Source organism: Galleria mellonella, unplaced genomic scaffold (genome assembly GCF_026898425.1).
Source record: "Galleria mellonella isolate WM207_F2 unplaced genomic scaffold, CSIRO_AGI_GalMel_v1 utg171, whole genome shotgun sequence".
NCBI lineage: Eukaryota > Metazoa > Arthropoda > Insecta > Lepidoptera > Pyralidae > Galleria > Galleria mellonella.
The window spans coordinates 5,148,859-5,176,492 of NW_026442014.1; the positions used below are offsets into that span (position 1 = coordinate 5,148,859).

Sequence of the window (27,634 nt, forward strand, 5' to 3'; positions counted from 1 at the left end):
ACCAACCAACAACTAAAAATTGCAACCGCTGTGGGAGTACAAAACAAAAGGCATAGGTAACTCTTTGGGTTACACTAATTGATGATTCACTATCGGTCTGCAACCCAGTTTAAGAAATCAAGTCTTGGTTACAAATATACATTGCATAGTGAGAAAAAAAACACTCCTAAAACACAAAGGAACATCGCGGAATTAACATATTCACAACTTAGTAAACCATATAATAGCTCTTAGAATGACATTGTGAAATTATTAAGCAAAGCAACCGTCTATTATGCTGGTTACAATTATGCCCGTTTATAATCTATGTTGCTGATATTAAAAAAAAAAAACAAGAGTTACGGTCTATAGATGGCGCATTATTCTCTACAGGCCACATTTGAATTGTTATGTAAAAAAGTGTTTATTATTAAATTTGAATGAAACTATCTATGGTAACTATCGTCTACAGATATGAACAGAGGGCCTACCATGAAATTAAATTCCGAAGTTTCGGACTCAATTTCGTGTTTTCGTTCATACCTAATACGGCTCAGTAAATGGAGATTAACATTTCGTTCGTCACAAATCCTACCATAAAAGTCCAAATAAATAATATTTTAATATGTTTAATGTTTTTAAACTGTAAGTATTATGTAATTTTAACATCAAACTTGTGTTTCGTTCGGCTCCGAAATTTCGGAAAACATTTCATGGTAGGCCCTCAGGACCGTACAGAATATACTGTGACGGTCATTACACCCTCATGGTACTAAGGAGGAAAGTGCTATCTCCGTACTCTGAAATTTTAATGCCACATTTATTCTAGTATGGTGTTTAAAAAAATGGATAAATATTTTAGAAACCAACTAAATTTTTTTCTTAACATCTCTTAATAAACTATTTTTTTAATATGGATACGATGAAACTTTAAGATACCTTTACGAAGCACTTATGAAACTTTTAATATTAAAAATAAAACATAAAAAAGAAAACAGTATAATACTATTACAAGATACTACGCCATAGACAAGATGAACTAAATAGTAATCTCTTATAATACTGACTTACTTCGCTAGGTAATATGCATACTCTGTGGAAATATATTTAATCTTTATTACCAAGAAATATGCATATGCATGATTAATTAATTAATGGTTGATGATGAATTACTGATAAAGGTTAACTTATCATACACTTGCATATCTAACCTGTTACTAGAATCTATAATTATCAAACAAAATAACTAAAATCGAAAGTATCAAATATTTTTACAAAATTTTGAACCTTATGACGCAGAAAATAAAAGCCATTGTATTTTTAATAGCATGTTGGAAAGAAAGTAAATAATATGCGAAACTTCAATCGACTATACTATATATGAACACTACGTACGCATATTCCATCCAGTTCAAACCGGATTCTCTCACTGTAAAATTGTATAATTTCCAATCTTATTATACAAAGTTTAACAAAATTTAGAACGCAGTTAACATACTATAACACTATTTTATAATACAAAGGCTATGTTACATGATTATGTAAGAAATATTTTAAAAATTTTCTCATAATAATTTCTTTTCTGTAATCTTTGTCTATGTTCTCTACATCTCAGTGTAGTGGCGACATAAAAAACTAGCTAAAAACGCTTTACAGACCAAAGCATCATATATACAAGAACAAGAAAAAGAAAATTACTAATAAAAGAGCATAGTAATACATACATAGTATTGTAATATTTATATATAAAAATCCCATGTCACGGTGTTTATGTCCGAACTCCTCCGAAACGGTTCGACAGACTTTTATGAAATTCTTTTATGAATATTTGAGAGTATGTGATAAACTGTAATATGAGTTTTTTTTCATACAAGTGACACTAAATTAAAATAATTATAATGAAATAATAAATAAGCCTTTTTACCAATAAATATTTTACTTCAACTACAAATAGGTATGAGAGAAGATCATAAAAATGATAATTATAATATACATATACCTATGTTCAATATGAAAGGTCATAGACTTCTACTAACAATAATAGTAGACAGTCTACTGTTATGTTGGCAGTCGCACTCATACTAATTGTAGCGGAATTAAATAAAATAATTCTAATCGACTAACCAAATATACGAGTTTGTTTAATATAGAGATTTGGAATTAAACAAACTGTAAAATTGAAATAACAAATAAGCATAACATTCAAATTTCATCCGGTCTAAATTGCAGGCAACAGCATTATTTTATGTAATAGATAAATGCAATAAAACATCAAATTTGCACCTGAATCTGAGCAAAATCAATTAGTTTCCCAAGTTTTAATGCTTATAGGTCTTTAGTAATCTATCAAATCAAAAATTGTTTTTATTCTTTATAAATTAATATGAATAAAATATAAGTGAAAGTTTGTAAAAATGTTTCGACACTATTTCGATATTTCTCAGTCATGCTTAAACTACTAAAGGGATTTTAATTAAATTTGCTACACAGATATAATGTATCCTAGAATAACAAATAGGATACATTTTATGCTAATTCGGGCAAGTGCAAGCAAGGAGGCGCTAAATATATCTAGTTGACAGTAATTCTTTTTTCATATAGGTATTCTTTATACGACTTAAAATGGCAAACAAGCTGACGACCCACCTGATGGAAAGTGGTAACCGTCGCCTATAGACATGAGCAGTACCATGGACATAACAGAGTATACTGTTTCGCCCATGATACCCCCATGCGTTGCCATTCCTGAGGACTCAGGTGTTATTCCTCTGTACCCTGTAAAGTCACGCCATATCCCACCCTTCAAACTGAAACACAGCCATGCAAACACAATTGCTTCACGGTAGAAACACGAATACCCAAGCAATCGACTTTTGTACAAAGTCTCCCTCTGGTATATAGGTATATGACAACAATTTTTAAAAATACCTGAAGGTCGTGAAACACTCCAGCTTAATAATACTTATTTTTCGAAATATAAAAATTATTCTACCTAGACCATTATTCAACCAAATTATTCTACCACTTCATTGGATTCATCCTTTTAATTTTCCAAAGGAAAGCCATGTAATATTTTTTTATGAAACTAGGAATGGCAAGGACAGTTTCCATGGAATATGATAACCGTCGTCGAAAGACACAGAGATCAACAGCATCATTGGGCATCATTAAATGCACTGTGATGTCTAGTAATTTCTCTAAACTTGTAAACACTTGTTCACTTATTATGACTGGCTTATCTTTCAAAGTACACATTACACCGCTAAGGCTAACAACTTATTTTTTGCACATACAAATTCTTTTTTTAAATGTTTACTAAACTCTAGGAAAAGTTTTTCCAATCTTTTTCCGAGAATAGAAGATTTTTAGAATAGTCACGAGTAAAACTGCGACAAACAGCCAGTATCTTAAATAATATTTCTAATAACACCTTACTAATATTGCAACTTTTCAAGTAACGCTAGGTAACGAGTGAAAACGAAGCGCGACGTCGTCACCGGCGCAGGCGCACCATGTACACACAGACAGACGTATAATTAAACCGTGCATGTGTGGGTAACGGCTCTCGTTTCTGCATAGCTATGGCTTCGTCAACATAACCATTTTATTTGTTTTCTTTTTATTTTCTCTTAAATTAAGTTTCATATAAAATAATTAACATTAGTTAGAAAAAATTTGCGATATTAAAAATATCTACTATTAAATAAATAATTTTTACTATATTAAAAAAATTAATTTTTACACATAATTTATTATACTATAGGTAAAGTACAGAAATGTTTAAAGCATTCAAAATTTGCATCATTTATAACATTAATTGAATAATAACTATAGTAAGTCATCCTCGAATTTTAAAACACAAGTAATGCCGACATATATTTACACAATTATAATGTATTATTTATATTTTTCCAATAAAAATTTCATTAAAAATAATATAAAAACAATATAAATTAATCATAAAAAGGTAACTATAAAAAAGGGTTATAAACATTTTTTAATTCAATAATTTAGAAATAACAAATATTTAGTTTATAAATACTTCATAACAGACTATAAATTCTTTCGCAGATTCAGTCACTCATATATATTATTTATATGTGCTTATATGAAAACCACAATCTAAATTTCTATTATATAATCTATATGCACATTCCATTTAAATACAAATGGAAAATGTAATTTCAAATCATACCCTATGAAGAGGTATTATTTATTAACGGATGCACATTCCCTACGTCGACATTTTGAATCTATGAGACCAAATTAAATTGACCTCTATTTATTTCGCTATCTAACAACGGTAGAGTTCTTTCCCAGGTGGTCTTTAGTTATGAAGTAATTAGATGACAAACATGAATTACATAAGATTGCTCGTGAAATGCGAAAGCGGACATTTCTCCAATAAAATGGTGGTCGAGATCGGTTTCTCATTGACTTTGCATGTATGTGTCGAAATTACGTTCGGATTACGTTACTTTGCTCATGTATGTACACGACCTTCATAGTAAGTCTGTTTCTTCGTTAACAGGGTCCCAGATTCGATTGTGGACGATTAGACGTGAGAATGATCGATATCTATCAATGTTATCAAAATACTAGCGTAACATAGGGTATCCTAGTTTAAAGATCAGGCTATTTGTGTGAGTGTGTGACATTTATTATTATAACCTACATCAAAAAGCATGCAAATCATCTAACATCTATATTTTAAAATTAAATAAATATATATTTTTACAATAACGCTTATCTCTCAGCATAGAAAATACTGGCCTGACTAGAGATGATAGATATATGCTCACGACTTTAATACTTAAAGGTGTAGACAGAAGATAACATCGACAGTTGTCGTTATGATAAACATAATTGACTGTTACATAATTATACATAAAATGAAACAGCCACCTAATTATTTAACATTAATTTATATAATCTTTTATAATCGAACAATAACAAGGAAATACCTTCCTCCCTCAGCTTCCGAATACAGCTTGGCCCATTATCTAGCGTTTATGAATAAATTTAATTCATTTAGAAGGTAAACTCAATGTCACACAGCGACTTTGACCGTCAGTTATTAGAAAAGAATTCATAAGGCTAAACTAAATTAAATATGTTTAAGAACACGCAATATTTTTATTTTTGAAAAAGATTTAATTTGACTATACTTATTTCTTTGTATATAATGGGATATGTGAGCCAACTGTATACTAATTTTGATCGCTTAATTAAAATTTTTAATTAAAGAAATCTGTATTATTTATTGATAAATTTAATTATGTATTAAAAACACGTCGTTCCGTTACATATATCTGTTACTACAATAATATTAAAGTAGAAAAAGTTTTATTTAACTGTCTTACTTATTAAATTATAATTATATTATTTCTTACTAAATATAATTAATTTGATAATGTTATGACACAAAGTTTTAAACGTGAAATAATTTCCAAACAAAATATTTTAAAAATATATGTATTATATATATATATATATATATATATATATATATATATATATATATATATATATATATATATATCTTGTGTGTGTGTGTGTGTGTTAGATACATATAAAAACTCTCTGCTAATTTTCATATTTCTAAGCACAGTAGTCTCGGCTATACGTTTATGAGTTAGTAAATTTCTCCTTTTATAGATTGATATAAAGAAATTTCTAAACGTTAAACACATACATCTCTAAGACTCTGAAGAATACAATGTTTTATAAATATACCTTATAATACGATATATGGATGTTATATATATAATATATTGTACATAAACATGAAATATCAGGGTCATACCTGAAGGTAGAGATATAAGAGGAACTAATTAACTATTAACCATGAAGGTACTCATGATTTTTCGACAAAACAGCTATGATTGCATGACGGTGTTTCGGATTAAAAAGATATGGCAATTATTACCAAATACGAAGTCGTAGTACCTTAGTCTTCGGAGTAGTCAAAATTTCACTAGGAGATTAAGAAAGAGAGGAGAGAGAGAAATAAAGCGAAAGGAACAGAGAGAGAAAAAAGGGAGCTAGAGAGATAGAGAGAATCACAGAGAGTACAACATGCTACATTAACCCCGATACCTTCTGTTACATATTTACAAACTAATTGTAAACATTTTTTTCTAAAATATTTTCTTTTCTATATTACTTGAAAAAAAATATTTTTTACGTGAAAATATCGTAAATTGATAAATCTTTTAAATTTCATCGTATTTAGAATAAATTCAGACTTTTGTAAAATTTTATCCATATTCGTTAGGAAATTATTAGCAGTTAATCGTCGAATTATAATGCCTAAAACCACCTATGTGTACCGTACTCTTTCGTGTAATATGAATAAATAAATAGTAAACGAGTGGTACCATGGATGTCACAGTATATTTTGTGATGTCTACGACGCCGTTAATATCTGTAGACGACGGTTGTCTATCAGGTAGGCCGTCAGCTTGTTCGCCATTCAGTTGTATAATACAAACTTGACATTTTGTATTGCCCTTCACTTCCAGATGTTCGTTCATTAGATATTGTAATCTATGGGTGGCCTACTTTAATATGCAAGTAATTGGTATGATAGTTTAACAATTAATAGTATTAAGTAACTACAATAAAAAAATCAATATTTTTTTTCTACATCTGCCATAAAACAGCTGACTTTTGACGCAATTTATTTGATTATATCAATTGAAATAATATCCAATAGACGTCAAATGGTTTTTTATGCAACCTAGAGTGGCAAACAAAGTAAGAGAGCAGTTAATGAAAAGTGATACCTGTGATTTACAGACATAAATATCATCACGGTATCACAGAATACACTGTGTAACATAATTAAAATCATCGAACCGACGTGACTACGATTTCATTCCTTTTCGATTGCGTCAAAAGTCGAGCCTACAGTTTTTTCTGTCAGACATTAATTTAAATAAGATTGTCAATCTCACCTCAAACATTGCATAATGAATCATGTTAAATTCAAATGATCTTACTAAAATACAATAAGCAAACACTTGACCACTTGTACAAGTCATTAGCGGGTGTTACGCACGTCTGTTCATCATTGTGTAGTACTGTCTAATGATTTTGCATTTTCCATGTTACAAATTGCTTGTATTGTTGCATTACTAACAGAAAACTTATACTACAAACGTATTTGATTATTTTGATCTCCTATAAACTTTAGATTTCACTATTTATTATTTATTTGGCCTACTTTATTATTGCATAACTGTATACGTTTTCTGGCCGTATGGTCCCGGCATAGAATAGGTCACCCGTTCCTTTTCCCTGAGCTAATATATTATAGTATTATATTATCTGTGCCCTGGGTGTCGTAAAAGATGACTAAAGGAGGACGAGGGATAGACAGTAGCGTACCTCCCAGTCGACTTCTTAAAACATCTCTAAAGCCTAACTGCGGTTGCCAATCCGCCTGCCAAGAATGACAACTACTAGCAAAACTCCCCAAGGGGGAAGCTTATGTTCAGCAGTGGACATTTAAAGGCTGATATGATAATAATACATTTTTTACATAGACTTGTATTCTTTATACAATACTAAAAAAGAATCAATAAAAGCAACACATTTATTTAGGTACCTAATTGAAGAATAAAAATAAATTTGAAATATATTTTTTTATGTTATTCATGCAATAATTATATGATAATCATCCGATTTTAATAGAACTTCCGTCATTAATTTTATAACATTGAAAACGCATAAGGCATATACTGGAACCGACACTTAATTTTTATTTTATACTTTTCTGTTTGGATACGTAATACGTATACTGATTTGCATAGCTAGCCGCTGATAAGAAATAACGTAGCATAATGTAATCCACCAAACAGGTGTGATAAAAATAAATCTTAGGCACGAGAAATACTAGTGCCTAAGATTTATTTTTCCACAACAAACGACTCACATGTCTTCATAAGGAGAAATCTGTATTAGTATATTCTTGTCTTTAACCGGTAAGAAAGTCATATTGAAAAAATTCAAAATATTATCCAGTTAGGTCTTCAATCAGAAAGGAATTATGTTCACTTTCATTTTCTTAATGAACTTATAAAGCGACTTTATGTGTTATAAGGTTTTATAGTTCTCATCTCTTCAATGAGTTTTCGCCACTTTCTACCTTACTGGTCAAGAGTACGTATTTGGTTTTTTTTTTATACAACTTAGAATGGCAAACAAGCTGATGGTTCACCTGATGGAAAGTGATAACCGTCGCCTATAGACATGAGCAGTACCATGTACATAAGAGTATACTGTTTTGCCCATGATACCCCCATGCGTTGCCATTCCTGAGGACTCAGGTGTTATTCCTCTGTACCCAGTAAATTCACGCCATATCCTACCCTTCAAACCGAAACACAGCCATGCAAACACAACTGCTTCACGATTGGTTGAATGAATAAATGATTAAATTAATTAAGTACCTAATTAAATTAACAACGCATTTGTAGATTAGTTGTTTATTTCCCTCTTTGTATATATGTGTATAATTCGTTGATTAAAACTTCGTGGCAATAAAAAAGCTGAGTCAGCTTTACCAAATTAATTCGCCCCAATAGATTGATTACTACACAATATTTTAATCTTGTCAAATTAAAATATTGTATACTCGTAATATGATGCATATTATGAAAGTACCCTATAGAAATATTCTAAAAATATAATTAATACCATAGATCAACAGTTCCCTTTCTAAGCGTTATGCATATTTCGTTTCGAATGGTCGTCTGTGTATTTCTTTATTTGCACTTTTGGTTTCAATTGAAAGTGCAAAATTACGTCATTGCCGTGATTAGCCGAAATAATTACAAGACGTGATATTGCATCATTCGGTAGACTAATGAGGGGAACACTACACCTGGCGAACAATGGACAGACACATGAAGAAAGTCCGCATTCATGACCGTGAAAGTACGCAGAACGTTGCGTTCTGAACAATAACAATAATATATACCGTAGTGTCTGCCGCCGTCATTATTGCGTAATTGATGCGAAATAATAATTTTTCACATTATCGTTATATTTCTTTATTTATTTTACACTTTATTGCACCAAGTAAAAAATAATAATTACAGTAAATATTAATGAGAAGTTATACAAAGGGCGGCCTCACCACTAACCAATCTCTTTATATTTATAGGCAATTAATTCCAAAAACATTAAAATTAGATTTGAATAACTTCATAGATAGTAATAAAGAAAACGTTTGAAATCTATTTAAGTCTTATTTCCTTTTTAATAATGCCCTTAAAAGAGCAAATGTGATCGACAAAGCAGTGATTTTTGTTTATTCTCTACCATGGTATGCTCTCTGATAGCAGAGCTGACCTGACAGGTACTGAGGACAACGCCTATTTTCCAACTTTAGTTTTTATTTTTCTCTAAATGCCTTACTATTATATATAAATATTAAGATAATTTTTTAAAAAATTAACCTAAGCGTTTAATAAATAAGTCATTTCAAATGATGCACTTACCAACGAGCAGCGTTTCAATTTATTTAAATTATTTTAAATTAATTTTTACTCTTTTTAGATGCTTTTGAAAAAGTACTTATGTTACTATTTTTTTACTACCTAACATCATGAGAATGTGACATTACGACATGACTAAAACACGAATAGTTGCATATTAGCATAGTTATTATTAAAACAAGTCGATCACTTATCGACGTCATTTTGGTGTATTCAATATTTAACGTAAAATACCATTTATACTCGTATAAACACAATTGTTACATTTTTAAACCGACTTTAAAAAGGAGAAGATTTCAATTTGACCGTATTTTGCCCACATCAATTCTGTACTGGATTATTTTATGATATGGCATTTACTTTCGTGTTACAAAAAACAGATATAAATATACTTTCGCTGCATTTCATGTTGATTTATTTATAAAAATACGTACGTACGTACGTATTATTGAATCGATTCATATAAACTATAAGACTTTCGCGTTACATGGTTTATAGGAGACGCGATCATTTTGATGAACTACTCGTTTGATAATTTACCAATATATTTGTGACCCACCGATGTAGTCTGATCGAAACGACGAGATAATTCAGATAAATTGGTGGGAAAAGAATTGTTAATAATGAGGTCTAAAAGCCCTATTGACATAAATATAATCCATCAAATCGACTTCCACGCGGTTCACTCTGAAAACCAAGGTGATTATTTCTTGTGAAATTCGTCACTACAGGCTAACTGACCTGCTTTCATTATCACCTGTCATCACTCACTTGTATCCTGCCAGCGTATACTGATAGCGCGAACGGAGTTATCATTTCATTATTTTTCTCCCATTAAAAAAAATAACATATATATTATCATAGTTTACCTAAATAATCACATTAATTCCCGTCTCTTATAAACCATCGACTTAAAGATAATGTTTCATATGATGTAGTCATTTCTAAGGCCTAAGGTGTTAAAGTGTAATAATAATAACATTTTCTTTATTATAGATTACAAAGATCCATTTTTGTTAGTAACAATTGACTTAAACTATGTTAGTAGACAAAAAAAATACAAAATTCATTTTATGGCCCCTATAATAATTTTGACCCACAATGAGAGGATCGGGCTATCGTATTTAATACTTGTAGTGCCTCCATACTCTGTAATTTCACAGTTATATCTTATTGAAAATCAAAGAGAAAGATCTATGTTTAATATAATGTAAATACGAATAGGTATACACGATTATGACATTACGTTATTAAATATTCAAGACGGATGAGTCATGGATTTGGCGAAATAAAATTCAATTCTAGAAATTCAATATATATAAATATAGGTAAATTATTCCCATATAAATTTTGAATGGCATATATGGTTAATTAACCTTGTAGGCCATATAAAACTAGAATTTAATGGTAATGACCATAATTGTCATACACTAACCAATTACATAAAGTATATTTGTCAAACGACATATTCATTGACGATATAGATACATACATATAAGATATATTACTAGTAATACAGGTTCATTGAACAGTACATTTAGATAAAGTTAATCTTAAGTTTGCCAAAAAATACTTGTTGTATGATGTATCGTGTATAGATGTATGTATATGGAGATGTATCCTTACTGTTATAGTGAGTAAGTGAGTTTGTTTGTTTATTTAATACCTTATAGCGCCATTACGGATTATATATGAGATTGAGAAGAATACAGACTACTTTTTATCCCAGTCAGTTACGCGGACGAAGTCATGGGTAAAAGCTAGTAGATCATAAATTTGTTAGGTAATATTTTATTACATGAAAGTATCGAACTCTATTTGGAAATAAAATTTAAAGGTTCGTTACATTTATTATAATTAGACACATGATAATTATAAATTATAAAAGAAAACATAATTAAAATATAAAAATCATAAATATTTATTTTTAAGTATCTAATTGAAATATTTTTTATGTGTCGAAGATTAAAGCATATTATAATTTGAATGTTTAATAAAAATTTCTATAGCTTGATGTGTGATTGATAGATATTTTTATATCAAATAGAGTAGAGAAAAAAATACAAAATTATAGCTTGATGTGTGATTGATAGATATTTTTATATCAAATAGAGTTCGTAAAATAATTTAATTTGCACCTTTTTTTTAATATTATTTTAAGGGCTTTTACCTTTTTCAGGCACATCAGTCCTATTGTACCCTGAACTGATTTCTCGAACAAAACTTTATCTACTTTCCCTAGACGCGGAAAGAGAAGAATTAATGGGCATCAATAATTTACAGAGATGTTCAAAAATTTCTGGTTTAAGTTCAGCTAACACAGATTGAATGAGACCAACATTCAATTAATTTAAGTTAAAGTGGCGCATGAATTCTTCTCTTTGTCATTTAGTATTAAAATTCAATATCATTGCAGTAAGATAATTTTTAAAATTACTAATGATACAATAAATTAAAATACACTAATTTCAATTATTACGATAATTATATTTGTATAACCTAAGTATTAAATAACAAACAGCAAAGAGATAGTTGGACAACAACACAATATTGCTTCCCATTAAAATTTATTTGAATGTACCTTCGAGCACTTTCTATTATAAAATATAACCCATTAAAATATGCCTATACATTAACGAGAAGCGGCTCGTATTTATCTACTTGTAATTGGAATAAATCTTATATATTGTTGCATACTTTGAAGTCTATAACTAGAAGAAGAACATTGCTATGTAATCGCCACGTAATAACTATAAAAAAAAGTAATATTAAAAAAAAAACAAATTTAACACATGAATGAGGTGCTTTCTTGGAATAACAAGAAATAGTTATCTATACAGTACTCGAAGGCTTTAGTCGTACTTTTTTATGTTTGTTACCTCAAAACACCGCCAACTGTACACCGATTTTGAATATTTTTTTTTCTCTGAAAGGATATTCTATCAGATTGATTTCATAAAAATTATATTTAAATTAATTCAATCATTTAATTTTTAAATCAAAATAACCGATTTTGCTATAATTAAAGCGGTTTTTTTTTTTGGAATTCAATCTTAAATTATTAGTTCAAATGTAAATACTAAATTATATAATCAAATATTAAGTTGTTACTAATATAAATTTCAATTAATATTTATGATGCACACACTAATGACTCTCCATGACTTCGTATCGGAATTAATTATTTATCCAAATCTTTCATAAAAAAAAATATCTACATGACAGTGGGGTTTCACTGTATCAAAATCGATTGTTGCGCGATTTAAAAGTAAATGGAAATACAAGCAGAAGTAAACAAGAACATTGTTTTAGAAACTATGACAAGTATTAAGCTGTTTCTTCTTTATAATACATTGAGAGATGAAGGTTGTAACGTTGTCGCTACGGACGGCACACTTTATTCTGTCATATTCTGTTTATGACTCTATTGGATTCATCTGCAGACAACAGTTACCATATTCCATCAAGAAAACCGCTAGATTGTTTGCTTTGTGACAAAAAATAGGAACAATAAGTAGCCTAGATAATGAGCTAACACAATATCTTTTCGACTTCAAAATATATGCCAATGTTAATGGCATGCATTCCAAAGATTTCCACATAAAAGAAAAGACAGTTGGGTTCTTTTGTCACTTAGGTCCCAAATAAGAGGAATATGGACACGCGCAGAATTACTAATGCTAATGTTTGTGAAATTGCGACCGGTCGGAGCCTTGGCCGACATTATTGCCGTTTGGTATTTAGCTTCGGTGACGTATTGACTGATGCGGTCATTAGGGGTGTCAATGTGTCGACATTATACTCATCGTTCACTCATTATGTCATTATGATATGCTACTGTTAGTGAAGGACCTCTAGACTTCAAAACAAATAGATTCTCAATTCCACTGCATTTTTTTTATGTATAATTTGTGAAGATTAAACTACGTTAATTAAAACACGGAAGATAAGTGCCAAATATATTTAATTCTAGTAACATACCTATTGACTGTTGCAGTTATTAAAGGTGTCAATGTGTCGACGTTATACTCATCGTTCACTCATTATGTCATTATGATATGCTACTGTTCGTGAAGGACCTCACAGTTTCAAAACGAATAGGTTCATTTGTGAAGATTAAACTACATCAATTAAAACACGAAAGTTAAATCCAAATATATTTAAGTTTAGTAACGTGTTGACCGATGCAGTCATTAGGGATGTCAATATGTTGACATTATACTCATCGTTCACTCAGTATGTCATTATGATATGCTACTGTTAGTGAGGGACTTCTTGACTTCAAAACGAACAAATTCTCAATTTGATTGCATTTTGTGTATGTATAATTTACTTGAATGATGATTAAAAAACATCAATTAAAACTCTTAAGCTAAATACCGGATATATTCAACTCTACCAACGTATTGATTGATGCAGGCCTTAGGATGTTAATTTGTAAACATTGTACTCATCGTTCATTCATTATGTCATTGTGATATGTTACTATAAGTGAACAATTTTACCGATTTCAGAAAGGAAAGGTTCTCAATTCAACTATATCGTAATTTGTTGAAGACTTAACACTACCAAATAAAATGCAAAAAGTGTTTCGAAATATATTATATATAGCAATGCATATATAAGACGTAAATATTAATAATCGCAGAGTTGAAAATGTTGAACGCATATTAAATAATAATTTCTGCAAATAAACCACAATGATTAGCTTGTTAATTAATTTGATGAAACCAACTATTAATAATACAGGTAGGAATTTCCGACAAAAACCGTTATCACAAACAATCTTTACTAATTCCCGGATTAACTGTAATAATAATAAACATAGGCAAAATGAACTAAACCATTACAGATAATTATTATGCCAATCATAATATTTTAACAGGTACACGTTTTAATTATATTTTTATATACTAGGTAAGTAGAACGCGAGAAGAGATCACTGCTTGATATGTAGTAATGACATAGACGTCAGACTTTAATGAACATGAGAATAACCGTTTTTATCCTAACCAATCATAGAAAGCAATTTCTACCAGCTTCATAGCCACAGCTAGCAAGGAGTACTTTGAAATTTTAAATGTTATAATCATTAATAGAATACAAACCCTGTCTTAATAATGACAAACAACAAAAAAAGAATTAGCAAAATAGGTGCAGCCTTCTGCAGTGACGCACTTACAATCATCAATTGATTTTTATTTATGTATATATTTTTATTACTAAGAACCTGGTACTGAGTATTGCTTCATTTTTTATTTTTCCAAAGATGACAATTCGTCTAAATAAACTAGTTTTTCATCTTAAATTTCAAAATATGGACGAGACAAAAATATGTAGTATTCTCTTTGCCATATTGATTAGCTTAATAACACCACAAATTTGTAAGGAATACCTCTGTACTATTGCCATGTGGTTCCGGCATAAATTGAGCCATAGGTGTTGTAAGAGACGGCTAAACAAACTTAATGGTCGAGAGATGTACAGCAACATCACTCTTTAAATATCACCAAAGCCCAACTGTGGTTACCAATACGCTTACCAAGCGTGATACTGGTAAAATCCCTAAATAGGAGAAGGCCTATATTCAGCAGTGGACAGATAACGGCTGATAATGAAGAAACCCCAAATCAAATGTGACTATAAAATTCCGCTGAACCACAGATAAAAAAATATATAATTTATCTAATTACCTTTCATTGAGCATTGAGTCATTGCCATCATCATAGGCTACCCCTCCCTTTCCCTTGAATGTCGTAAGAGGCGACTAAAAGAGGTCTAGAGATGGGTAGCAGCGTCCCTCTTAAAATATCTCTAAAACCTAGCTGCACTTGTCAGTCCGCCTGCCAAGCGTGGTAACTACTGGCAAAACCCCCCAAGGGGGAGGCTTCAACTTCAACGATGGATAATTGAAGGCTGATATGATAATATGATCTAGTAATTATAAATTGCGCTGCACTGCAAATGTATTTACAAGTAAACTAGTGAGCGTAGTACAAATAGAAAACAGTATATCATTATCGTATCTATTTTTTAAAGCCAACAAGAAAGCAAAACAGCAATTGACCAACGGTCGAAAGTTGTCAAATACCGCGTATCACGAATTCACGATTCTGATACACATCGAATTCAATGGCGAACTGGAAAAACTCTTGCGTAACAATACCAAGGTAATCGTTGAATACGTATGAGGTAACAGTTTGTGGTGTTTTCGTGAAAACACGGGCATCCGTATCAATTGCAGTAACTTGTGTTGCTGTACAAATACATATGTGGTGGGTTGCGAAGTTGATGGATCGGGCCCGAGTGCGGAACTAATGGGTAGACGGTTTTCGACATTGCTTTCTTGTATCTGTGGTTACAGATGGCAATCGTGCTTGGATGAATGTATAAGATGTATTCTTAGAATATATTATATCACTTGAAAATATAATACAGTCTACGTTTACGTAGACTGTATTATATATTTTACGTAGCTGTCTGTAACTAGATTTCATATTTTCATCTTAGTTTAAGTAACCATAAGAAGTTACTATTTGACTAAGCATACTATAATGTTAACGAAATCTGTATGATAGACTGTGTTAAAAATTAAACAAACGATAAATGACTGCGTTGTACTCCCATGAGACAAAATTTTGATGTAATTTTTTTTGTGTAATTTAATATAATTAAGACATAGTGATGTTATAACTGCATTAATAATATTATTTTGCTAGATTTTATACTAAAAATAGATTTGCGCATCATATATGCTAAAATATGGAGGCGTAATTACCTAATGTGTACCATCTGTAATACCCTTATTTGAGTAAATAAACTATTATTATTATTATCATATGGAGACTCTCTAGTTAGAGAGTTGAGTTGATATAAAAATATATTTTCCATATATACGTAAATTATTTAAATGTAGTTAAAATTTTTAATAAATAATATGTAACATTTCTTTTTGTAAGAAATTTTAAGAACTTCATACTCAAATATTAATATCAAATATTATCTCTAAGTTTATATTATTTGAGATACTACTTAAAAATAATATCTAAATGTCTCTATATTTATCTGAAACATTAATCATAGAACAAATTGATAATAAACATGATAAATAGATTTATTATTTTATAGTTTCCAAATACATTTTAAGCATCGATTTCTAAAATTTAAACGATATTTAATAATATTCTTATTACTGATTAATGTTCACTATTAGAAGTTTCTAAATTATGATTGAATATCGGCCTGTCCCAGCTTCGCATGGGCTGGGTTACATTATTAAAGTTTTAGCATGGATCCCTTATTTTTTCTAGTAATTAATATAGCCTATGTTACTTAGGGATAATGCAACGTTCTAATGGGGAAAGAATTTTAGAAATGAGTCCAATAGTTTTTGAGCTTATTCATGACAAACATACAAAACAATATACATTCCTGTTTGTAATATTAGTTATTGATAAATATGGAAAATTAATCAATAATTTAATAGAATTTTTATCAATCTTGTTATTCTCGCCAATTGTAAATAGATTCCATGGTTTGTTTTTATGTATGACCAATAAATAACATTTTTCTTCTTCTAATGGAAAGTATTTATTTCGTGTTGATTTTTTTTAATATTAAATTCTGTATGTACATATGTTATTTTTAAATTACTGTTTTAATTTAATATTGTTCATTACGTTGTACTGTCAAATACATTTTCAGTTATTCCTGTCTACGGTTGACGGGTATATAATATTAAATGGTATTAAGTCCGCCATTTACACTTTTTTTTATACAACTTAAAATGACGCATTAAGCTGACGGCACACCTGATGGAAAATGGTAACCGTCGCCTATAGACATGAGCAGTACCATGGACATAACAGAGTATACTGTTTCGTCCATGATACGCCCCATGCGTTGCCATTCCTGAGGACTCAGTACCCTGTAAATTCACTGCCATATTTTACCCTTCAAACTGAAACACAGCCATGCAAACACACCTGCTTCACGGTAGAAACACGAATGGGACAGAGGTACCCAAGCAAACGACTTTTGTTCAGTCTCCCTCTGGTATATTTATATACTTTCTAGGTATATTAAAGTTTAATAAATAAATAAATTTAATCTTCCCTTAACAAATCTAATAATGGTAAAAGCCAAAAAAAGCCATAAGACATTTTCCATCATAATATGCATGCATGTATATAATAAATATACAGCACATAAGTTGCATCAAAGTTTATATATAATTATAAACCTATTTGTATGCTAATATTATTATATTAATATGACAAATATATTTTATAAATATATTAATACATAAATAATTCGACACGCTGTTAAACCGATGCATGAAGTTCACCGTACATTCACTCAAGGTGAATGAATGCATAGATTTTATCTTATGCATTATTGCAACATTATGACCATGTTATGCGCATGCGCCAGTAATGGTATTTCTTGCTCTTACCAAATGTTTCACAATCAGAAATGATAACTATTTTCTTATAATTCTTTTCTATTTAAGGGAAACTTGTCAATTACACTGTTAAAAATTTTAATCCACAAAAAAAAACTGATTCAATAAACGTAATAAAATATCGCGTTATATTCGAAATATAACAACCACAAGAAAATCGAAGTAAAAAAGAAAATCTTTTTAACTTTGATTTTTGAATCTGTTAGATAATATTGGACCCCTCAATAAACACTTTCTACTTTTTTTAATATCATAAATTAATAATTCCTTTTTTTTGTTTGCATAATATTTTTTATCCCTTTATCTAATCAGGAATAATACCAATTTTTTTTTAATAATTTTATTGTTACATTTCTAGAAAAGAAAGTTAGGTTTATTTGTAACTGGATTAGAAAAAAATATATAAAAATTGTTCTCGGGCAATATGTCCATCGTCTTTGTCGAACTTTAACTACATCTTAATATATAAAAATCACGATGTTTGTTTCACACCAATCTCCAAAACCGCTGAATAGATTTTAATGAAATTTCGTAAATATATATTGTTTGCTCCAATTTGAGAGATAGAACAATTTTTATTCAGATAAGAAAAAATGGACCTCGTAAACTGCAAGACAACATCTGCAGATGCATATGTTGTAGGCGTGGCTATTCTGAATAGATAAATAAACGGTATCAACCCACACGAATCACACAAAACGCTATCACGTAACAAATTTGTATTACATAAGTACATACAATATTATTAATGCTGTACTATTAAATTATGTATACCGAAATGCAAAGAGCGGTATCAAATTATTATTGTTGTATAATACAATGCAAAATAATTACCATTCTTACATTTTTTTTTTAAACTTACGATAAAAACATAGAGTGTACAGCCTAGTCGTTTTGTTCGTGTTTTGAATGATCTATTGTTGTCGTTAAACCTCAATAAACATACCTATGATCAAATATTAATGTATTGTAAGGAATATTACTTTGTATATATATTGGTCCTTTTGTTTAATACTGTTTATTTATTTATTTTTTGTTACAATTGTCAATTATTTTGTAAATGTCTTAATGCAGATAAAAAGTTTATCTACCTATCTCTCTACTAACTGAATCTGTTTAACCGTTCCTAAGTTATGTTAACAAAAAATAGCATTATTTTTTCTTTTATTTTTTAAAATACTAGAGGCTATCGATCAATGTACGAGTATAGAATATTATATATACTATTGATTATTACATACTTTTCTTGGGTGACGTAAACAATACCCATAGATTACATAGAGAACCCGCTGATCTACCGGCAACGCGTAAAATAAATAGATAAGAATTATTTACTCAAAAATATAATATTTAGATATATTGAGAGACCTTAAAACGCGGCTAAAAAATAGACTATTAGATTTTATATATAAGTCGTTTAGTAAATTTCGATCACGAGCGCTCCTAAAAGTTAAATTTTTGTGCGAAGGGGAAATGATTTAGTGATTTTCACCGCACGGTGGCGGCGGCGTTACGGGCGATTTACGATACGGCAGTCGCGCATGCGGCCACCGTGCGACACAAAAACAAAGCGGAGATTGCAAAAATCGCCTCTAATTACGCTGTTGCAATCGCATTCACAATTCGGAACTAGCTAATGACTTCGGGTTCGTTCACGTGTATCAATTATAATGAGTTGATGCATTAGAGTGATATTAAAATAATAGATTTTAAGATACCGGGGTGACAAGTTTTTATTACAAGAATTAAGAACATCGAGGTCTAGTTGCTTATTATTCTCACTTATCAAATTAAAAAATTATGTATTCGAAACCAATTTGTGTGATGTTTTGACTTTACCGACATTTCTACGACGATAGCGAACATTTACATGAACCCTAATTGAACCGTAATCTAACATGGGTAAGTCGAGAACAAGAACGATAAAAGACAAATTACCACTATTTACTCCGTTTAGAATTACGATTATGAACATTTATTATATATTTATTTCTGTATTATATTTATTTAACAATGTACTCATTTTTTCATTCATTAAAATATGAAATTGTTAGCTAAAATAATAATAATATATTTTCTTTTTGATATATTTAATAATCTTTTCCATTCTAATAAACGAAACACAGCCATGCAAACACAACTGCTTCACGGTTGAAAAACAGAGGTACCCAAAAGCAAACGACTTTTGTACAAAGTATATTTAATAATCTTTTCTATTCTAATAGACAACACCGCTAAATTCTATTCAATATCATCCTACAAATTTGTAAAAAATACCATCAACATATTTATTATATTACATACCTACGTGCTTTGCTACAATTAATCAAAAACACGAAAAGTTCAGTACAGAAACACGAGCATGTCATATTATGTATGACTGTTATTAACACGCTTTTTCTAAATACTTTTGACTGCGCATTGCTCAAGAAAACAGTAGTGCGGCCTCGGTTTTTGTTGGTGTTTCCCATGCCTGTTCTGAATGAAACACTACTGCTTTGAGAACGAAAGTAGCTGACTAGATAATATAAACTAAACTGATACGTAATTGGAAAGTATTTATCTTTATTTAATGGTTATAAATTACATTAATACGTCTATTATTTAACGTGAAATAACTGTAACGACAGGTATCCTACTTTCAAGTAGTCATTTTATAATTAGTCCACTTTGTTGACAGTTTCAGTGCGTGTTTACATTCTTTACTTAGGATTTGAAATGGGCCGAGCGAAATTGAAAGTTAAAGGAAGGAGACATGATTTAAATACCAAATGAGTCGTAAGCCTTTTAATGAATAAAGCGAAAGTATTATACTGTTTATTTTTGTATCGATTCTCTTTCATCACACATACATAGGTTACGTTTTAGCGCGACGTCATTTATTAAACACTTTACTAATTTGAATGAAACCTTGTCATTTTTTGTTTTTTTTTTTTTTATTCTAATCGTTTAAATAATGATTGTGAAATCTTATAATAGATGCAAAAAGATGCGTAATATATTTATATTTAAATTTATTTGGAGAGATCCACATTCAACAGTGGACCTTAAATAGCTGATAATGATGGTAATTAAAATAATGATATTTGTCAATGCCGCAATAAAATAAGTCTTATGGTTATATGATTGTACATTAAATTACGTAAACGAAAACTTGGTTTGGATAAGTCAAAATATTTAATTAGTCGTTGTAATGAAAAAGTTTTTTTTTTTTATTATTTCTTATTTTTATTATTATTACTTTTATTTTCTTATATATAAATCATCTATAATAAGGTAATGTTTATATTATTAATGTTTCCTATAAAATAGAAAAATAAAAGAAATATATATATATACTTACAATTTTTAACTCAAAAATAATAATAACATCCCTTATATATATTTCTAATATGCATTTTCAACACCATACTATTTACGAACACCCTAAAAAAATCACCGCACCTTATCCTCTAAACGAGAGTATCCCACAATTATTACCTGTAATAGCCGCAAGTGCGAGCAGCGCCGCGGCGCAAATCGACCTCATATTGTAGCACAGAACACGGTCTTTGCAACACAGCACAGACACTTCACCACCGAAGCATGATACACTGAGTACGCGCGTAAGCTCAGCGCGCGTGCGCGGGAGTGAGCGCTGCAACTCTTGGCGATCGGTGCGCGCGCGCCGGTGGTGGGGCGAAGGCTTAAGGGTTACGGAAGTGAGCGAAATGTCATGGATTGATAGCGTTCACAAGGATACCCTGTGGGGTGAAATAGTTCGCGTGACTCCTTCGAGGTATGCACAATACGCCCATTCGATATTATTGCTCGAAATAGCCAAAGCTTATGGTTAATATATCACACTGTCAAATTATGATATTTTATCTAAATTGAATCTGTGTGTAAGTGCCAAAACTGTAAGGGTTACGGAAGTAACTCAAATGTCAAGGTTCGGAATATTTACTTACAAAGATATTAAGTAACATTCATGTGATAAGTTCCAATAATTCACACAGATTGTTTTTAACATTTGTTTATGATTACATACCTACATCTTATACTTGATAATTCCGCAAAAAAAAGACTACTTTAATCGTGACAAAATTATTAAATGAACTAACACGGAAATAGACTCTATCGATAAAAAAATTAATCATTAAAATCGACAAAAATATACCGTAACATATTTCATCATTTTATTGAATTGAAAACCATCTACTTTTTAAAATCGCTTGAAAATATGTTTATAATTATTTTGCAACAAGTAGCCAAATCATTATAAATATAAAGCATTGTGTACACCCACGATAGTCACACAATGTGGACAATTTGTAACAAGTGTAGCAAGCTGCTAAGTTGTTTTTAATTAATGGGATTCTGTAGCTATGATGTGAACCATTCAATGGTGCAAGCTCTTACATGTTAAAGACATAAACGCGATCGCTAAACTTTAATAGTGTAATTATTGTCGAAACATCATATGAGTATCAGCCTTTAACTGTCCACTGTTAAACATAAGCCTCCTCTTTAGCGAGTTTTGCCTATAGTTGCCACACTTGACAAGCGGTTTGGGAACTGGAGTTAGGCTTTGGATATATTTAAGAGGGACATTGGTGTTCATCCCTTGCCGTCCCGTCCCATTTGGTGTTGTGGATGATCATAGGCGGCGGTAGTCACTTACCATCAAGTAAGCTGCAAGCTAATTTACCCCCTATGTTGTAAAAACAAGCTCCTCTTACGACACCAATGGGAAAGTAAAGGGTGGCCTATTCTATGTCGGGACCATATGGCGGATATTTTCGAATAGATTCTCCAGTATCAAATATTCTTCAATAGATGCTCTCTGTCAAGGTTTTCCTGAAAGACTGCAGCATTTGGTTTTTCAAAAAAAGGGTTACAGATGTTTCTTCAGAATCAGCAGTGCCGGTCCGTAACATTGCACGCTGCTATCCCGTGCCGTTACTACTGCTAACCCACAATATTCCTACTACCATCTCACCATATTATTGTGCAATATAATCAGGTTGACCTCCACTCATTTCCTCATGGACACTATCGTAGTTAATTCTTGTTGAATTTGTCGCGATGGGCTAACTGATCTGCTTTCATCCTCACCTATTATCTGTCACTGGTACCCCACCAGCGTATACCAACAGCGCAGGCGGAATTACCATTCTATATTCACTGTTTAAAAAAAAACGCTCTGTGTCAACTAACTTCTTATTCGTCTTTATCTTCTTCCAACCTTTAATCCTCCAAAAAAATGCATTGTTTATGATCAGGTCCTCCTGTATAGTAGCAGCAAGAAACTCCTTCCTGGGTTGTCATAGGAGCTAGGTTCAACATTAACGCAATATTACAACTATCTTACTACTGTCACTCCACCTAATTGTGGAAAAAGCGTGAAGATCAACAAGCGGTGCAGCAGTGCATCGATGGTGTTACGCAATAGCCCAATCACAAGTAGGCCGCGGTACACTTTCCATTTCGCACGCAGCCGGCGCCGGCGCACTCCAAATTTTATACGCATCTGTACAGTCGAGTAATTAAAAGTATAAAATACGAACTACCAGTTTTGTTCCGTGGCCTTGCATGATCTAACTTTACACTGCGACTTTGTTTATGTATAATATTTTTCAATAATTCTTATAGAAAATGTAAACAAACGAATATATGACATAATCATAAAACAGTCTAAAAATGCCCAACAGTAGTTCTAATAAAAATAAAGTATTTAATTGAATGTTTTATTACGTTGATTGCTTAAACATTAAATTCTATTGAAATAACCTATAGCATTATATTTGTATTCCGTGTTATAATATATTTAGTAACAATTGAACTTACATTTGGTTACCATTTCATTAAATTGTATGGAAATAACCTGTAGCATTATATTTATATTGTGTGTTATAATATATTTAGTAACAATTGAACTTGTACTTGATTACCATTTCATTAAATTCTATTGAAATAACCTATAACATTATATTTATATTCTGTGTTATAATATATTTAGTTACAATTGAACTTACACTTGGTTACCATTTTATTAAATTGTATGGAAACAACCTGTAGCATTATATTTATATTCTGTGTTATAATATATTTAGTAACAATTGAACTTACATTTGGTTACCATTTCATTAAATTGTATGGAAACAACCTGTAGCATTATATTTATATTCTGTGTTATAATATATTTAGTAACAATTGAACTTACATTTGGTTACCATTTCATTAAATTGTATGGAAACAACCTGTAGCATTATATTTATATTCTGTGTTATAATATATTTAATAACAATTGAACTTACACTTGGTTACCATTTCAATAAATTGTATGGAAACAACCTGTAGCATTTTATTTATATTCTGTGTTATAATATATTTAGTAACAATTGAACTTACACTTGGTTACCATTTCAATAAATTGTATGGAAACAACCTGTAGCATTATATTTATATTCTGTGTTATAATATATTTAGTAACAATTGAACTTACACTTGGTTACAATTTCAATAAATTGTATGGAAACAACCTGTAGCATTATATTTATATTCTGTGTTATAATATACTCGTATTAATAACATATAAACTTACAACTGATATACTTATAATTTCAAGAGTATTTCTGTTAAAATTTCAAGAAAACTTTGTAACCATTTTACTAAATTCTATTGAAACAGACTATAGAATTAAATTTATATTCTAAGTTGTAATATCTTTAGTAATAATAGAAGCTACACGTGACACGCTTGTAATTTTATTTCAAGAGTGTTTCTGTGATAATTTCAACAAAACTTTGTAATCTTTTAATTGAATTCTATTGAAACAGACCACAGTAACATGACACTAACATGATCTAATCTATCTGTCCTACAAAATTCGTATGCCTAAGCCGAGAGTAAAATTTCTTGAGCTTCGAAATTTTAGGGAAATTGATTCGGAGAAATTACGGAGTGATTTTGGCAGGATTGATTGGTTCATACTTTATGATTTAAATAATATTGATGAAAAAGTCACATATCTTAATCAAACGTTAAATAATCTGTTCGATAAACATGCTCCTATAATTCTCGTGGTTGTCACAAAACATACGCAATATAATGGCAAAACGTGAAGGCTAAACGTAGGTATAAAAAGAATCACTCCATCGAAAATTTAAATAAATATAAGAGGTTGCGAAACCGAAGTAATCGATGCAGAGATGCTTCAGCTGAAAGTCTCAAGCCAGCTCAACTCTACTCCTAAGAACAATAAATGTTTAAACTCGTGTCCAGTTAATTTAGATAGCAACGCATTGAATAGTCATTTTTCGACGCCTCCGGTAATTATGGAGGACCATATTAAAAAGACTACTTGGAGAACTCAAAAACTTGCCTAAACCCAATTGTAAACCATTTTCTTTCCTAGCTTACGTGTGATATTAAAAAATCAATCTTGTCAATTACTTCCAAAGCAGTTGGTGATGACAAAATCTGTATTCAGATGCTTCGTCTTCTCTTAGATGAGCTTGCACCGATTCTTTCTCACATCTTAAATTATTCTTTGGAAACAGGTTCGTTTCCTGCTGCCTGAAAAAAGCCTACGTTAATTTCCCACGTACCTTTCCGAGTATCGTCCTATTTCTATCTTACCTGTTCTATCTAAAGTACTTGAAAATCTAGTTTATGATCAATTGTCATCTTATCTTTTTAAAAATAAACTCCTTTCTTTTCAGTCTGGGTTTCGTACAGCTCACAGTACTGTCACTGCACAGACAGCTATGTATTCTCACTTTACTCGACTTTAGTAGTGCCTTTAATTATTTGATATTCTCGGTATCCTTGACTCACTTAATATATCTCCCCTGGTATAATAATTCTTATCTTGTGGGGCGTATGCAGTGTGTTCGGTCGGATGAAACCAGCTCCGACTGGTGTGGTCTTGTTGCCGGCGTTCCACAGGGTGGCGTCCTGTCACCACTTCTATTTTCTATTTTCATTAATTCCTTGGCAGGACGTTTTTCATCCTACTTCCATCTATACGCAGATGACTTGCTGTACAGTTTTTTTGACATTTGTGATATCGGTACTGCTATAGACTTGATTAATCATGATCTGGTAAACATTTCAAGATGGGCAAATGCATATGGTCTATTAGTGAATCCAACAAAATCACAAGTTATTATTATCGGAAGCAGATACATGACATCGTATGACCTGTGGTGTATGAGGGGACAATAATATCATATACAAATGTCGTTAAAAATCTGGGCGTACTTTTTGACAGAAATCTTTCCTGGACGTCTCACGTAAACCAGATAAGTAAAAAAGTACATGCGACTGTTCACTCACTCAGACGTCTACAAAATTTTCTACCTATTAAAACAAAGGTCAATTTAGCCCAAACATTATTATTTCCCCTTATGGATTATGCGGATGTATGTTTTCTTGACGCCACTTCAGAGTTATTTTCTAAAATTGACCGTCTACAAAATTTATGCATTCGTTTCGTTTATGGTTTGCGTAAGTTTGATCATGTCTCCAAATATCGAAAAGAATTGAAATGGTTACCTTCACGTTTTCGATTGAATGTCCATCTTCTTTACAATATCTTGCATAATCCATTCCTTGTTATCTCCGCGAGCGTTATGAATATTTATATTCAAGAGTCAGACACGATTACTTCTAAGAACTCCACCACATCATACTCAGGCTTTTGGGAATACAGTTATATCCATTCGACTATGGAAAGTCTGCCATAAATACCAAGTATAGGCATATTTAAGCGTCGTCTAAGAGAGCATTACTTATTATGACGTATTATGTATATGTGTATGTATATTTATATATGTTTATATGTATATATATATGTATGTGTATATGTATGTTTGTGTAAATATATGTGTATGTTTACAGGGTATTTTTTAATTTATAATGTGTAGTTTGTATTATTCTTTGTGTATACATAACTTATGCGTTTATGCAATATATGCAGATCGTATGACTGCCTATTTTTATTTATAAAATAACACATTAACATGAAATCTCTTATTAGAGATAAGCTCGCCTTTGTACATTATGTTTATAATGAATTGTAATTACCAGTATGTTTTGTGTACAATAAAGAATAAAGAATAAAGTAATATATTTATATTCTCAGTTGTAATATATTTAGTAACAATTGAGTCTACACGTGAGATGCGTATTAGAAAACCCACACTGTGGCGCACCTAGAAAAAAACTAGACTACATTGATTGCTAAATCCTTTCACACCTGTAGGTATAGCCTTATGTAATCAGCGATGAGTCTGTATAATGATTATATTTATAAAGTTTTATGATCAAAAGATTTCAACTTCTTCAGGACTAGTATCTGTTCACAATGTCCACAATTCATCATGCCTAATGTCCCACAAAATCCTCTATGATGCAAAAAATAGATACCGATAGATAGGCGTTTATACTAATATTATGAAAAGGAAAAATTTGTTTAATTATAAGGCATAAACTAAAAATTACTCAATCGATTTTCAAAATTCTTTGACCTATATTTAATAATCTTTTACATAACTTAAAAAACATAGGCTGTAGTCTCCTTTTAAGTATAATTCAATACTTGAGTTAGGAAACTCCACTCTTCCAGCATTTCTTATAAATACCCATGTATTTATTGATATATTATTAGCGAGTAATATGAGCTATATATTATTTTCGA

The 27,634-nt window shown here is 30.6% G+C and overlaps 1 protein-coding gene across 1 annotated transcript in view; it reads right to left on the reverse strand.

Moving 5' to 3' along the window:
* Window positions 1-21,574, reverse strand: part of LOC113518216 (uncharacterized) — a 161,187-nt gene extending 139,613 nt beyond the window's left edge. Inside the window, exon 1 of the mRNA XM_026903020.3 lies at window positions 21,430-21,574. Within this exon, the coding sequence (XP_026758821.2) occupies window positions 21,430-21,478 (49 nt within the window). The 5' untranslated portion in view covers window positions 21,479-21,574. The remainder of the gene's footprint in view (window positions 1-21,429) is intronic.
* Window positions 21,575-27,634: the final 6,060 nt, after the last annotated feature.